The 16,337-nt window shown below is 43.0% G+C and overlaps 2 protein-coding genes across 3 annotated transcripts in view; one reads left to right on the top strand and one right to left on the bottom strand.

The window, feature by feature from the left end:
• The window catches only part of LOC142882825 (gamma-glutamylaminecyclotransferase-like), a 301,358-nt gene that overhangs the window by 48,675 nt on the left and 236,346 nt on the right, over positions 1 to 16,337 (top strand). The gene's annotated exons all lie outside the window — the stretch shown is intronic.
• ncam2 (neural cell adhesion molecule 2) overlaps positions 1 to 16,337 on the bottom strand; it is a 181,692-nt gene that overhangs the window by 39,479 nt on the left and 125,876 nt on the right. For both annotated transcript variants that reach the window (XM_076017504.1, XM_076017505.1), the window contains exons 8-9: positions 7,263 to 7,408; positions 615 to 765 (exon numbers count right to left, since the gene is read on the bottom strand). In XM_076017504.1, the coding sequence (XP_075873619.1) occupies positions 615 to 765; positions 7,263 to 7,408 (297 nt within the window). The remainder of the gene's footprint in view (positions 1 to 614; positions 766 to 7,262; positions 7,409 to 16,337) is intronic.

Here is a 16,337-nt window from a genome sequence, read left to right as displayed (position 1 = left end):
TGGACTTTATCATTGTTTTTATAGGGACGCACCGATACTGATACCAGTGTTGGTTATGGATACCGATACCGGGGCTGAGTACTCTACTCGTCCTCGTAAAATAAAATAAAATAAAATAAAATACTTGCTGATATCACAACACCGAAGCCAGTTGCATATGTACGTGTAGTACATATGCATAGTAGTAATTCTATAATGTGTCATGGCCTTATCAAGTTCTCGGTATCAGTATTGGTGCGTACAGAAGTACTTTCTGTAAAAAAAAAGGGGTATTGGTGCATCCTTATTTTTTAAATTTTATAAAAAAAAATTCATAAAGATTAAAAGTCCATGACTTTAAAAAACACAAAATAAAGACCAGTTATGAACTGGGTTTCATGTCGTTTTACTGGAGTTTATTTTTGTATTGCACTCAATATGTGCACAAAAAAAAAAAAAACACTTTTTTTTTTTGTTGCAATACCACGGATTGCCACTGGGAAAAAGAAATCTGGCATTCTATGCAGTTCATGGATACACGTCCATGACTGACACACATACTTATTTTCTCCTTTTTTCCTCGGCTGCTTTCAGACCTCAAGAGTAAAAATAAATAAATGCTGTACTGCACTCACACTCGATGTCCAGGTACATGCTCTTCTGGTGGCCTCCGATCCTGCTGAGCGCCTCGCAGTCGAAGCGACCCAGGTCGGAGAGCTGCACGCCGCTGATGGTCAGCACCGACTTGCCGTGGCGACCCTGCACTTCAAATCGCCCGTCTGGACTCTGGGAACACACACACACACACACACACACACACACACACACACACACACACACACACACACAAAATACTTTTTTTAATTATTCATTTATTTATTCATATTTATTCATTTTTCGTACCCAGTGGAGTTGCACTCTGAATTTCGCTGTTTTGAAATACACTGGCAATAAAGTCTTTCAATTCAAGTCAATTCAATTAAATTTGAGAAAAGAAACACCCAAATGAACAGCAGCAATGCATCATGTTTGGAAAGTCACTTCCCTCCAGGAATTTTGGGACGTGTCACCTGGTGGGTGTTGGTAGAAAAGCAGGGACTCCAACCCAATACGCACTCCACAAAAAGGAAAAAAAAAGTGACTAAATTTGTTATGGAGCAAAAAAACGTTTTATTATTATTTTATTACCGTTTTAATTATATATATTTTTTTACAGAACAATGACAATAAAGGATTTCAATTAAATTCAATTAAAAAAACACCCAAATGAAAATGTTGACACCAACAAACCATGAATATTTTCTTCTTCCTACTCGAAAAGGGCACAGCCTTCCGAGCGTCCGGAGTTAAATTCCCGTGACGTTCACGACCGCTGGGAAAAAAAACGGTGCGGCCTTAATGAGTGGTTCGGTGTCGCTAGACGCCGGTGGACGCGCTTGATGACAGCTCTCGCTTTTGCCTTATAAACGCAGCCAGCAATTTACCTTTAAAAAACACACAAAGGAGAGTTGCGCCCCCCCCACCTGAGCTGTGCGTGCGTGTGCAGCGCCGGCGGGGATAATTGGCTGATAAAGGACGCCGGCTGGAACAGAGGAACACTCGTCTGCTGGCTCCTCCGGCCGTTGAACTTTTCCGTGCGGAAAAACGAGGCGTGTGAAAGGCGGCGTCCGAAAGCGGAATTTTGCACGATGACTCGCTGTAGTTTCAACTTCATTTCGTGGAATGACTCCCAAAGAAAAAGAGTAGCAAAAAAGTTGACTTTATATTCTTGCAGCAGATAACAGCAGATTTAAAAAACAACAACAAAAAAAACTCTCCCAAAGAATCTATCTCCCAGGTAGAACAAGAGCAGGAAAAAAAAACCTTAGCTGGCTAACTAGCATTAGCCTCTCATTTTCTCACAAAGACATAAGCAGGCTTAAAAAAAACAAAAAACAAACAAACAAAAAAAAAACCTACCATTAGCCTCTACGTCCCCTGGTAGAGCAAAAGCAAGCTAAAAAAAAAGCCAAAAAAACCCCTAGCTTTCGCCTCTGCTTTTCTCCCACAAACAACAGCAGATTTATAAAATAAACAAACAAACTAGAGTTCAAATACAGATCTCTCAGGTATAGCAAGAGCAGGCTCAAAAAGAAAACCTAGCCTTAGCCTCTGCTTTTTCCCCCATAGAGAACAGCAAAAAAAAACAACAACCAAAAAAACCTAGTGTTAGTCTCCATGTCTTCTGGGTAGAGCAACACTAGCTAAAAAAGAAAACCTAGCATCAGCCTCTGCTTTTGTCCCCCCCATAGACAACCGCAGGTGTGAAAAAAGAAAAAATAGCACTAGCCGCTATATCTTCCATGTAGACCAAGAGCAGGCTAAAAACCTTTGCATTAGCCTCTGCTTTTCTCCTATAGACAAAACATTAGCATTACCCTCTACATCTTCCAGTTAGAGCGAGAGCAGGCGGAAAAAAACCTTTGCATTAACCTCTGCCTTTTGCTTATAGACAAAAGCAGGTGTGTCACTATATCGCCCATGTAGACCAAGAGGGGGCTAAAAAAAAACCCTGTAGCATTTGCCTCTGCTTTTCTCTGTTCGACAACAGCAGGTATGAAAAACACTAGTGTTAGTCTCCATGTTTTCCAGTTAGTTATAGAAGGCTAAAAACCCTTGCATTAGCCTCTGCTTTTCACCCATGGACAACGGCAGATTTAAAAACACTACCATTAGCCTCCATGCCATCATTGCCGTAAGAGCGAGAGCAGGCTTTACACTATGGCTGCTGGTGGGAGAATCTTGGCTCCAAATACAAACTAATAAAAGTGAAATGATTATCTCTGACAGAAGGTGATTTTACGATGTTATCAGTCCACCTTTAGAGGAGAAGAAGAAATAAAGTACACGACAGAGCCCAGAAGACAGCTACAGGCTGTCTGGATCAGCAGAAAAAACATTTTCCCCCTAAGTTTTTCTTTTTTTTATGCCAGTTGTCCAACTAGTGACTAAACGACAGGCTCCCCGTAATCCACTTGAACCCTGATCACTGGCCGCCGTTAATACAATAAAGTGCCACTTTGTTACAGCGTCATTACATCCGTGACAAGACGGATGGTGTCAATTTGAGGAGACGGGGCCATCGAGGTAAACGGGCGGGTGGGGGGCATTATTCCAGTAATCAGGCTCGTAACTCGGATGGGGCACCTCAAAGCATCATGGGACACCGCTGCCGACCCGGTCCCCCGAAAAGAAACAACCCCATTGCTAGTTTTCGCTTTCATTTTCATTTTCACGTAGTCTTTTCATTTTGGAAAAGGCTAAGTGTGTAATATTTGGAGATTTTTAAGAAAGAACAGCGACATCCAGTGGTTAGACTTAGGGACTCCGTACCCTCCCCCTCCCAAACTCGGCAGTGAACTACAATGGCTTGCAAGCACAAACCTAGATACCTTCTCCACCTTCTTCTTCGTTGTTTTTTTTGAGGAAGCGGGCGTTGACCCTAAATACGAAATAAGCTGTCAGGCGACCTGGATTGTCCACACCAGACTTCCGTAGAAATATGGCCGTGCAAAATAGCAGCTAACTGGAACCAAGACCCTTGCTCTATGTATATTCTTATAGATAAATATATATAAGAACTGTTCTAAGGGTAGGGAAACCAAATTATTTTTATTGGACTGTAAGTGAGTAAGTACTTTTATTTATGTATTTATGGCCAGTAGGTTCAGCTTTTACCAAGATAAAAATCATAAATGAAGCCAAATTTTACACACCGGAACCTATAAGTGCAATCTTTTTGCCTTATTGGGTCACGTTTTGCAACAGCCACCAATTATCGTCTCGGGGAACAATCATGGAAGGTGAAAAGAGACATGAAGAAGTGTGATTCAGTCTGAAGAACCCCTTCAGGTCCCCCACCCTCAATACTTGGATGGGATTTTAGCCGAAAGGTAATTATTCTCGTAAAATGTCAGCAATTGGACGGACTTTCCATCACCGAAGCGTAAACAGAGACGCTGGCCATTACGGTGGGGTTGGAGGAGGGGAACGAAAGCGGAAAAAATACGCAAAAAAAAAAAGGTCAGCGGCGAGATAAATGAATGCGGGCGCTGGCTCAAGACACCCCCATTCCCCTCACTCGCGTTGATAAATCACACCCCCCCCAAAAAAAAACCAACAACAAAAAAAAAAGCAAGAGTAAGTGCCTCTCTGCTGGCAAAAACGCAATTATGGAAATGCGTGAGCTGCCAAAGCGACGCACCTCAGTGCGAGCCAAGACAAACAAAGCGCTCAGCCGCCGTTGATGGATGGCCATCGTCATACGGGCTGTGGTGGGGTGGGGCCAGTGGGAGGGGGGGGGGCGGGGGGGGGGGTTCTGGAGGGGGCGATGTTCCTCTCTCAATTTGCTCTTTGATCTGCATATCCGTTTCATGGACGGCGTCGCGGCAGTGGTCCGTGGACATCCTGGGAGTAATTGAATCACGGACGTTGAGGTGGGCGGCCGTCGTCGGCTTCAGAGGAACTGGAAGAGTTGTCGTCTTTCACAAAACAACGCAGATCCACTCCTCTGTTCCGGTTCTCGAGCCGAGACGGATCTATGGTCGCAGTGGTTTAGCAGAACGCCAGGTGAACAGGCCAGACTGATACCAGCCCTCCTCCGTCTTGACAAGCTCCGATAGAGAGTGAAAGAAAACATTCTCGGTCAGCTGTGTATGTATGCATATATATATATATATATATGTATATATATATATATATATATTTATATATATATATATATATATATATATATATATGTGTGTGTGTGTGTGTGTGTGTGTGTACACACATAAACTCAAACATATATACTCATACAGACACGTATCTGTATATATGTATGTATAAGATATATATGCTCGTATGTATGTATTTGCACATACATACATATATAAACACACGACATGTGTGTTTATATATGTATTTATATAAAAACACACAAACACATTATATTATATACATATATATATATATATATATATATGTATATATATATATATAAACACACATAGCCTCTTCTCTACTCGCGCGCTGTCACCATGTTTTTTGGACGCGGGACGTCGTGCAATCGATCGGCACTTAGTCCCTTCTCCACGGACCTAAACCAGCGAGGTGTCACCCCCCCCCCCCCGCCGGCAAGCTGCAACCCCTCCCCTTCACCGCTGCGTGTCTGCTGACGTCATCGCGCTGAGATCGCGTAGATGACGCGCTACAGAATTCAGGAGTCCGGCGGTGGCCAGTGTTCTGAGTTGTTGGCCACCTTTGGCTGTAGAATTGTTCGCGGAACGATTCTCGTCGTTCACGCCAGACTTGAGGCGGCCGGTTTCCCGCCGTGCAGCGATGCTTTCGGCGTCTGGTCCATTTTGTGTCAACAGAGGGCTAAACGTGCTTTTTTTTTTGAAACAAAAAAACAAACAATGCCTGATAAACCACGCAGGGCTCCTTCATTCCGGGGTCTAAGCAAGAAATGGAAACACATCAAAATAGCAACACGCAATAGAAATCACACGTGAGATTTCATTTTACTTGGGCGCGAAGCCTCTTTTCCCCCCCGCCCCACCATCACCTGCACGTCGAGGTTTATAATCCAGGACGGATTTCATTGGATGGCACGGGGAACTCTGGAATAATCTCATTTAGGAGATCGAGGACTCGTTTTTAAAAAACGTGAGGTTTTGGCGACGCGAGGCGATCAAAGGCACAGCCACCTTGCGCTAATCCCGGCACGCTGCTTCAAAATAAAGGGGAAGGCGCCCGCCACGTGATTAACGCGGCGCAAATATCATCACCGTTTGTTCAGCGGCTCGTGAAAAAGTCCCTGCACTGGTGCGGCTCCAAGACAATTTTTCTTTTTTTTTTTTTTTTACATCCATTTTACGTGTTCCCTGCCTTTTTTTTCTTCTTTTTATTCTGTCGCTCCTCAGCCCTGTTTTTTTTTTTTTTTTTCAAGCTTCTCGCCGTGACAATGTGTTTGTCGAGCTAATCCGCCAATTTATTTAGCTGGAGGAGGAGGAGGAGGGAGATCCTTCAGCCCACAACGAACAAGCAAACAAACAAACAAACAGATGCGCTTGTGCAAAGTGAAAAAAAAAAAAAAATCTCCAAATTTAGATTAAATGCAATGAATAAATAAAAAACTGAGGCGTGAAGGCTTTGGGGGAAGGAAGGAAGGAAGGAAGAAAGGAAGTACAATATTTGCCCGGGAGATTTAGCAGAGCCAAAATGAGAACAAGCACAAGACGACTACCAGGAACGAAGAGACGGCTTCATTTTTTTTTAGTTCTACTTCTTATTTTTCCTCTGTTGCCTTTCCTCAGTGAGACAGCAACTCACATTAAACCAGCACCAACTACAACTGCTGGTACTTTTGCTGACTTGCCAGCTACTGTTGTTGACCTGCAGCCTGTTCAGCTGTGGCAAAAACATTCACATTCTTGTGTATGGATACCTGTGTAAAAAAAAATACTCTGGTAAAAGCACTGATTCAAGGCCTTCACCCAAGTAAAAGTAAGGAAGTACAGGTTCTGAAATGTGCTGAAGTAAAAAACATTACTTTTCCTTTTTTCTTTGTTTTTTTTTTAATTTTTTTTTACCATTGATGAAACGAAAATGAAAAAGTTGTGACAAAATAATCTGGACTGAACTGATCAGAGGTCTTGATGAGCATCATTTACAACAGCTTTGCCTCTCTCAATACTATAGTTTTTTTTAATTATTATTTTACAACTGAGGCACAGCCACACTGTAATCAGTCATTGTTAAGAGCTGTCAGTCACTGTTGGATGTTTAGACCTTCAATAACAATAACCATTGTTATTTTCTACATTTTTATTTTGATCTGCACAGAAAACGTGACTGAACAGTGACTGAACAGGTATAACGATCTCCCTCTAAATATGATCCACTTTTATATTGAACAGCACAACAGAACAGTTCAAATAGCTCCACATCGAGCAACAACAACTACAATAATAAATAAATAAATAAAAAAACAATTTACTTTAGCATGTTTTTCCAGTTTAGGAAGTAGGAAGTACAGATATTTGAGTATGAATGTATATATCAAGTACAGATACCTGAAAAGTTGACTTGAGTAATGGAGAATTTGTACTTCCCAACCCTCTGGTTGTGACTGCTTTGATTCTTTTTTAAGTTTATTCAACTTATATTTTTTTTTTCTTTTTTTCTTTTTTTTTTTCTTTCATTTTTTCATGAAAAAAGAAAAAAAAAGAAAAGAAAAAATCCCACCACGTATCCTGCCTCACCTTGTCTCCGTCCGCGAAGGTGCGGCCGTCACCGGCTCGCCGCCAGGAGATGTCAGGCAGCGGCTCACCGTCGGCCACGCAGGAGATCATGGCGGCGTTGCCCTCCACCGCCGTCACGTTCTGCAGCAGCGTGATGTGGGGCTGGACTGAAGACAGCAGAGGGTGGGGAGGTTAATGATTTGCAAGCGGCTAGCACAGCGGTGGGCAAACTAAGGCCCGGGGGCCACATGCGTGATGGCCTGCTGATACCTGAAGAAATGATATTAAAAGTCAGTGAGTCATAAAATATCTGTACTTCATCCATTCTTTCAGTGTTTTCAGAGCCATTTCAATCAGGAGCTCGACACCGTGGGGCTTCAAAAACACGGATTTTGTTGAAACTTTGCTTTGGTTCGTTGTTTGTTTGACGTTAAGGAAACATGTTTTCTACACATCCCCTGGTATGTTTCTTTCTCCTATGAGGTGGCTCACCAAAACACTCCATCCAAATATCCACTTCATCTGCTCTTGCTCCGCCCCATCACATTTTGGAGGCCATTGCGGCCCGCCTGTCAAAACGTTTGCCCACCCCTGGGGGAGAGGACGTCCGCAGCTGAGCAGGTGAGAAGCTGCTTCTTTCTTTCTTTCCTTCTTTTTGTTCCCCTTTGAAGGAGGCCAAGGTGCTTTATAAGCCTCAAGTCTGCCGGCGCATTTAAACACGTCCCTTTCGCCTCAAACGCACACTCATACACACACACACACACACACACACACACACACACAGACACACACACACACACACACACACACACACACACAGACACACAAACCCATCACCCCCAAAAAAAGCTCCCAGCGACGTCTTCGCTCGTGCGTTTCACCTGCACCCGGTGTTGAATGGCTTCCCCGACAGCGGGGGGAAGGTGCTGCGAGGCGTGCAGTCAGGGGCAACACCCCCCTCCACCCATTAACCCTCCCCCCCCCTCCGCCGATAAGGTCGTTGGAGTGAGCTGTGAGACGCCGTGCGTGTCAGGAGTGGGGGGGATGGAGGGGTGGTGGAGCGTGAGCGTGAATCGCACCTGCTCCACCCGCCTTCACAGGGATGCGGCTCAGATGCCCCTCCCCCACAATATACACAACATACTATATTATATATATATATTTCATAATGTGTTAGATTGGATTAGATGTTTACATTATATAATGTATTACATAGATTACATTTCAAAATCATGTAACTGATTGTACGATGTTGATTATTATGTTTATGATATTATACTGCAATATTGCACTATTCTGATTATTACCACTACTACTACTATTATTGTTAATTCGCTGATGTTATCACTACTACTATTATTGTTGATTGATAATTGATTGATTGATGATTGTATATATTTTTTGCATTCCATTGTCGCAACTAATTACATTATATTGTATAGTATTGCTTAGTAGTGCCTAACACCTCAAACACCCTTATCTGTACTTGCCATTTTTTTCAGGAATCTTTTTAACTTGTATTTTTGTAAATTTGTAAAACTTATATTTAAATGCCACTTGCTACTGTTTTTTATTTCTCATTTTTTTCTGCATGCACAATCACATTGGGTTTTGCCACACCAACATTTCACCCTCGTGTAACGTGACATGTAACAAATACATTTTTTTTTCAATCTTAGAGATGTCCCGATCTGATCGAATATTGGGAAAAAAAAATCAATCATCTTTCGGTGGCAAATTTCCATCATTCAGGAAAGTTAATCTTAGCGCCTGCGAGCCAGTTATCAGCTGGCCGACGTGTGTTAAGGTTCCGAGGTTGCTGGCAGACAGGCTTTCACATAACAGAGGCGTGAACTGGAGAAACTCGCAAACTTTGGCGTGAGTTGGTTGTGAAAATTAGCATTTGTGAAATTGTTGATTTGGAGCAAGTCTTGGTTTGAATCACCGGTAAAAATGGAAAATAAAATGTTTTGTGCTGCAACGACGACTGCATTTTTGTTGTCGGTCAAACTGAGACTAAAACGTCGGAGTATAAAAAAAAAAACGTAGCCTGGGCAAAATACCGTAAAAGAACCGTATTGAAAGCGAGGTATTGAAACTGATATCGTCAGATCAATTGAACAATTTCAACAATACCCAGGCCTAGCTGTGAGTGACCTGAGAGTAGTTGCGCCCGCTCCCCACCCTATCCCCCCAGTGACATCACAGAGGGTAAATCTGACTAAGCAGGGGAAGTGAAGGACGGTGTTCTCGTTCAGCCGCCGGTGGATCCGCAATGCACCCGAACCGCTGCCCTCTCTGGCTGTAAAGGAGGATAACGGCGCTGCTGCTGCTGCTGCTGCTGAGCCAAATGGTCTCGCTGCGTTGCAAAGTGGGACCCCGAGTTTTGCAGCAAAATAAGCTTCAACGAGACCATAAACGACCTGTTGAGCTGTAGCAAGGGCGAGCGGCTGCGTCTGCTCCGTCCTCTTCACGGCGCCTCTTCAGACAATTTTTGAAACCATGCACGCGCACGCGCACGCGCACGCGCACGCGCACGCTCCCCTCGATAAGGCTGCTAATAGCCGCGAGACCGGTCTGAACCGGTTCTTCATCACCACCTTATCTTCCTCTGCGGCGCCCGCGATGCCCTTCATCATGCAAATATTAAATGGAATATGTCTCATTTATCAAGCCCGCTGCTGTTTTAAGAGAGAGAGAGAGAGAGAGAGAGAGAGAGAGAGAGAGAGAGAGAGAGAGAGAAAGAGCAGGTGGAAAGAGAAGAAGGCCCTTTGCGGGGGGAACATTATTAATAAGGCATTATCTCAAACATTTCTGCTCCAAATGAGGAGGGAAAAACACAACGGAGAAACACTTGTGCTGAAAACCTTTTAAATTAATTTGACCTTCAATTTTATTTTTATTTTTTAATATTTAGAACCGTTTTTTGTTTTTTTTTAGTTTTGGTTTGAGAAAGTTTTTTTTTTTTAATTTGAAAAACGCCAGAAAATGAGTGAGTCACGCACTTGATAATAACTTAATTATGCTCCATTATGTGTGATGTGGGCGCCGTCCCCCATGAAGCACTCGAGCACAGCAGGCAGTGATGGAAGCAGGGTAGAAGCCAGAGTTAGTTGAAACCAGTGTTTTCAAAAAGAGTGGAAGGTTGCAAACACAGGGCTGAAAAAAAAGAAAAAAAAAGGAGCAAAACTTCTGCTTTTTGGGCTGCTGAGAGTCTGAAATGGAAAAACAGCAGATCTGAAAAACGCAATTAAAAACGCAACTCCTCAAAGCCATGGGTGGGAAAACTCTGGGATATTTGGCCCACGAGACCAAAACAAAATCACTGCTAGAGCTGCTGGCCCACCACTATTATAAGGCACATGTAGCACTAATCCCAGAATGTTCTGCTGAATTAGGACAGGACGTTCATTGAAGGAAATTATTATGACTTAATTGGTGGATTGTTGTTATTTTATTTTTTTACATATATTATTAGACGCGGTGGCGCAGTGGTTAGCGCTGCTGCCTCACAGCAAGAAGGTCGTGGGTTCGATTTTGTTTTGGTCTCCTGTGTGGAGTTTGCATGTTCTCCCTGTGTCTGCGTGGGTTCTCCCTGGGTTCTCCGGCTTCCTCCCACACTCCAAAAACATGCATGTGAGGTCAATTGAACACTCTAAATTGTCCGTAGGTGTGCATGTGAGTGTGAATGGTTGTCTGTCTCTATGTGGCCCTGCGATGAACTGGCGACTTGTCTGCCTAAGACAGCTGGGATAGGCTCCAGCAGAACCCCGTGACCCTGAGCTCGGGACTAAGCGGGTATGGAAAATGAATGAATGAATACATTGAATACATATTATTAGCCTGTGAAAAAAGGTTACTGTTGAAATTTGAATCAGAAGGCTGCAAATAAAAAATGCCATACAATTTTTATTTACATTTTGTTTATTTTGATTAGTCATTTTTTTCTTGAATTGGAAATTCAAATTTGCATGTGTGCAATATTAAGTTTAAGTTAATTGTATAGTATTGAGCTTCGCTTCTTCCATATTCAGTGTTGAAGCAAAACATGTTTGGGTCCATATGAAAAGGTTCAGTGTTACAACTGGAGGAGTTGCTCAGAAAAGAAAGCTCATTGTGTGGATGGTGGTGGGCGTGTCGATGCAAATATCGGTAATATCGATCCCAATCTGGGTTTCATCTATTCAATGAATCACAACAGCAACAAAAAGATCAGCACTTACATGTTGTGAAAACTCATTCAGATTTAATAAGCTGATGATGCTTTCACCTTGATTAAAAAATATTGGTATCATATTAGCGCCTCTGGCCCTGTATTTATTTAGTATGGGACCAAGTTTCTGTTTCTGGAATTTCTGCCAAATTTGGGAAACGCGGGAAAAATTCATTCAGTTTTAGCAATTTCATGATACAATCACCTTGATTAAAAAGTATCGGTGTCATATCTGTATTAGCAATACTGGCCCTGTATTTAATTGGTATCGGACCGAGTTTCTGCTTCTGGAATTTCTGTTTCCCTCATCTGGGAGAAGCGGGAAGAAAAGTCGGATTCTGAAAATTAAGCCTGGAGAGGAACGCACAGCGCGCACCTATCTCCCCCCGCTTGCGCCGTCAGGGGCAATAAAGCTAACTTACAACTGTGTTCCTCAGGCTCCTCCCACCCTCCACTCCCTGGAGAACGACCGCAGCGGCCAAGCGTTTTCATAAGGGCGGGGCACCAAGGGAGATGCGCACAGCCGCGACCGGCAGGTTTATGAAAATGCAAATTGAATTGCTCCCCCCCAACTCCACCCATTTTTTTTTATTTTTATTTTATTGTGAGTGCAGTAAAATGAAATATGGGGACAGCGGATGAAATATTTCCCTGCAGCTGGAAGATATCGCTCTGATGCAGTTGCTATCGTGGCTGGCTGTGGGCCATACTTGGACTTTTGTGAGCCGAAGAAAACTTTTTTTTTTCCCTTTCCCCTTTTAATAAAAACGGGATTGCGGGTACACACGTTGAAAGCTTTACGGGTGGATGTAAAACAGCTGCAGTTTCAGGTTAGAGCTGGAATACAGTGGTGCGAGATACTGCAGGATCAATCCGATACCAAATAAATACAGGGCCGGTATCGCCAATACCAATATGATACTTTTTAATGAAGGTGAATGTATCATTGGATTGCTAAATCTGAATGAATGAAAACAAACATGTTATTATTATCATTATTACTATTATTATTATTATTATTATTATCGTTATTATTGTTATTATTATTAATTATTATTATTAATTATTATAATTATTATTATTATTATTATTATTATTATTATTATTATTATTATTATTATTAATAATTAATTACTTAAAACGCAGAACAGAATTTGGGCATTTTAGTTTAACAGAAAATACTAGTCGACAACATTCAACACCTTCCACACCTTTAGCGCAGAGGTCTTCAACAATCGACCTTTAATTGTACGGCGCTAAATCACATCCAAAGGCGTCTCAAAAGTGCTTTGCACAATCAGAAAAACCAACCGAACCCCACGAAGAGCGGCTTGCTCTGTCCAGATTTCATGTCACAATCATTTCATGAGATGGAGTAAAACAAATACAACTTAATGTAGCAGCCCTGTAGTATTTAAAACATAGTAGTCAATACAGACAAATGAAAAATGTAGAAACATACTACATCTAAAACTACTGATCTCATGGAACTAATCATCGATGCCGATGTCAACATTCGAATCGATATTATCAATATTTTCTAAATGCCCATCACAACTAGTATAGTCAGAACTGTGGCAAAGACAGTGTTTGAACTCTTCCCGCAGACCGATTTTGTTGACGTCTGTTAAGGTTTATGAATGTTTTCTTTTTCGATTTTCAAACCTCCACCGACGCTGGTGCATTAGCATTTCCTGTGCTGCGCTGGCTGCGGGGCAAAGCGGAGGATTCCGTTCGCTTCCCCCCTGCCGCACTGCTTTCCAGCCTCCTCCCGGGGTTTGGGGGTGGGGAGCCCGAGGTGCATCCAGGCCAGATAAGATACGGATTGGGCCCTGGGAGCAGAGTTCTGGGTTCCCTCTCCCGAATCACCTCGACTGGCTCCTCCTCTGAGGGGGAGGGAGTGACCGGCTGGCGTCCTAAACTCTCTCCAGATGTCCCGCATCCCCTCAAACCGTCTCTGAGTTTTTTTGCATCTCGCAGCCTCAGAGTGGCGGACAAAAGGCGGCGGTGTTAGTGCCGCAGCTCTGAGGCTCGGAGGCGGGGGAGGAAGGGGCGGTGAGTTCGGGGATAGAAACGTCGTGCTAAATCACACGATTTGCCTCCTGGCATCGGCTGCAAAAGCTGCGGATGACTGTGGAAAATCCAAAACGTCCGAAACCACCTTCAACAATTTACATTGACCGCCACTCTATCCCAGCAGTCAGGCACAATACAGTAGTAATAACATCGCTCACATCATAATGATCCCTTTTAAACTAAAGTGATTCATTGATTAGTTGACTTTTATATTGGTAAAAGCTGAATCTACTGCCTGCAAATACATCAATGAAAATGTAAACTCGCAGTACAATAAAAGTAATTTGGTTAGTAACCATTAGAACGGTACTCATATATACAGTGTATTAGAATATACATAGTTATACCAGTTAGCTGCCATCTTGCAACGCCAAATTTCTATGGCGGCCTGGTGTGGACAATCTAGGCCACCTGACAGTACGTTTTGCATTGCGCGCGCCCTCAAATAAACCGAGGAAGAAGAAGGTGAGGTATCCAAGAGGGAGGGCGAGAGGGTGAGCACTGCCATCTGAAATGTAACCACTTGATGTTGCCGTTTCTTCTCAAAATCTCCAAATATTACACATTTTAATTTTAAATCGTTTTAAAAATATGATTCCATAAAAGATTTTACCGAATGGAAGATTTGTGTCCTTATTTTTTGCCGCCGCCAAAACATTAATTCCACTGTTGTGTTTCACACATGACGCCAGAAAAGACATTTTTATACATCCTTTTTGCTTTTGAAGTGTTTGTTGCTTCAGCCGTTCCAGCTCTTTCACATTGGTACCATTTCTTTTCTGCCTGTTCAACTAATCGTTTTATCGAGCAGAAGAAAACAAGCTATTAATTAAGCGATTATAAAAGTAATCAATGGCTGCGGCTCTGGTCAAATTACATCTGTTGCCCGCTCGATTACTAAGTGGAGGCGCAGTGCTTATTAAACCGAGAGCCGAGACGACGCGTGGAGCCGGTTTGTTTTGGGGTACGAGCGCAAAGGGGGGAAAACCAAGACATCTAGTGGTCGGACGTTATTGTACGCAACCTCGTTGACGACGTTCTGAGCAGCCAGGAGCCCGGCAGAGGCAGAGGAACTAAATGAGCAATGAAAGCAAAATCCAGGCATATTTTCATGCACGCAGTATGTAGAATACCCCCTCAGCGCAGCGCTACAGTCAAGCTCTTGAATAACACCCTGCTTGAAAAATTTCCCTCTCCTATCTCCGCCATCCAGAAGCACTTGGGCGCGTTACATTAAGTCCCACAGCCTCTCACACATCATGCACCGTCTACATATTTAACAGGGATCCTCCGATGCATTATACAGAACTTTGGCCCCTGGCAGGCGTTTCAAATGGAGTCTCACGTTGCTAACCAAACTGCCTGCACACACACATTCATACATAAGTACTTTCAAACACTCACGGAGTGGAGTGGCAGGGTTTTTGCAGCTTTTTTTTTAAATATTATTATTATTTTTTTTCTTTTTTATAGCGTTGCAACGTGCTCGTATTCCAATTTCGATTGCTGGGAGTTTTTTTTTGTCACTGACCATGGCCTTTACACCCAAACTCTTTGGCATATACCGCGCTGAGCCTCAAGCGGGGTACATGCATAAGCACAAGAGGCCTGTCTTTGTCCCGACTTCACCCCTTCCCGACCAAGGAGTGCAAACGCCAGATCTCATAAGACTACCCTGAGGTCTGAGGTGCGTTAAGAGTCAATTTGTCTCGAAAATCTGCTCGGAAAAGGGTTGGGAAGCCAACCATTGTCACTGTTAAACTTGTTTGACATTTATGACTTAAAATTTTTGTGTCTGTGGGGGGAAAGCCGACCGCTCCCGAGTCCTGACTCCGTGAATTGTGAAGCGGAACCAAAAGCTGCCAATCAGGAGGACTGAGGAACAAGGAAGCAGACATGAGTAAAAACAAGATTCAGATTGATTTAGCTAAATTAATTAGAGGCTTTCCAGTTACAAGGCTAATAACACCAGCCATTGGCTTCAGTTGAGCTATGCCCCTCCAGCTCGCTCAGTGGACTATAAAATCTGTGTTCACGTTGTTTTTGTTCCACGTTCTTTTCATTTTTTTAGTTTGGGATTTTTCTGTTACCAATTGTCCCAAGACCACTCTCACTCCTTGTTTGCGCATGCCGTCTTCCCTGCTTTGTGTTGTGTTTATCGGCTTGTGGGGGGTTGTCGTCTTATTTCTTCTTCTTCTTCTTCTTCTTCTTCTTCTTCTTCTTCTTCGTTATCGTTTTTCGCTGGATCGCGTTTGATTTGATCACAAGAGATTTCTGACTTGGGGGACTAGATCCTTGATCGGTTGTGGGACAGAATCATGATGTGTATGCTTTCACAGCATACCATGTATCTCAAATATCTTAAGATTTCGAAATTCTTACGTGCATGCCCTGTTTTCTTTTTGATTTTTTCTATTGTTGAGTCCTGAATGGTATCTGCGTCCTACCCTTTAATGACAGATGGAAGATGGAACATTTTTTGTGGCACTGCACAGATTGAGAAGTAGATAGTCAATGCATATTCAGGCTCAGTGTTCTTTTAGGGTTATTTGAGGATTTGGAGAGGAAACAGCCACATCAAGCGGTTACATTTTAGATCACGGCACTTTTTCACTCACCCTCCCTCCCCTCTCTCGAGCTCACCAGTGAACTACGGTAGTCTGTGCACACAAACCTGGACACCTCATCCACCTTATTCAAGGGCGCGAACTTTCAGGCTGGCTGGACTGTCCACAACAGGCTACCTTAGAAATATGGCGGTGCAAAATGGCAGCTATACTATAACTAACTATACACTTTTATATATT

The sequence above is a fragment of the Nelusetta ayraudi genome, unplaced genomic scaffold (assembly GCF_046127955.1).
Source record: "Nelusetta ayraudi isolate G7.1 ecotype Tasmania unplaced genomic scaffold, CSIRO-AGI_Nayr_v1 ptg000006l, whole genome shotgun sequence".
NCBI classification, from domain to species: Eukaryota; Metazoa; Chordata; class Actinopteri; order Tetraodontiformes; family Monacanthidae; genus Nelusetta; species Nelusetta ayraudi.
Note: the sequence above shows the minus strand (reverse complement) of the source record. Positions and strands in the feature narration are given on the sequence as shown.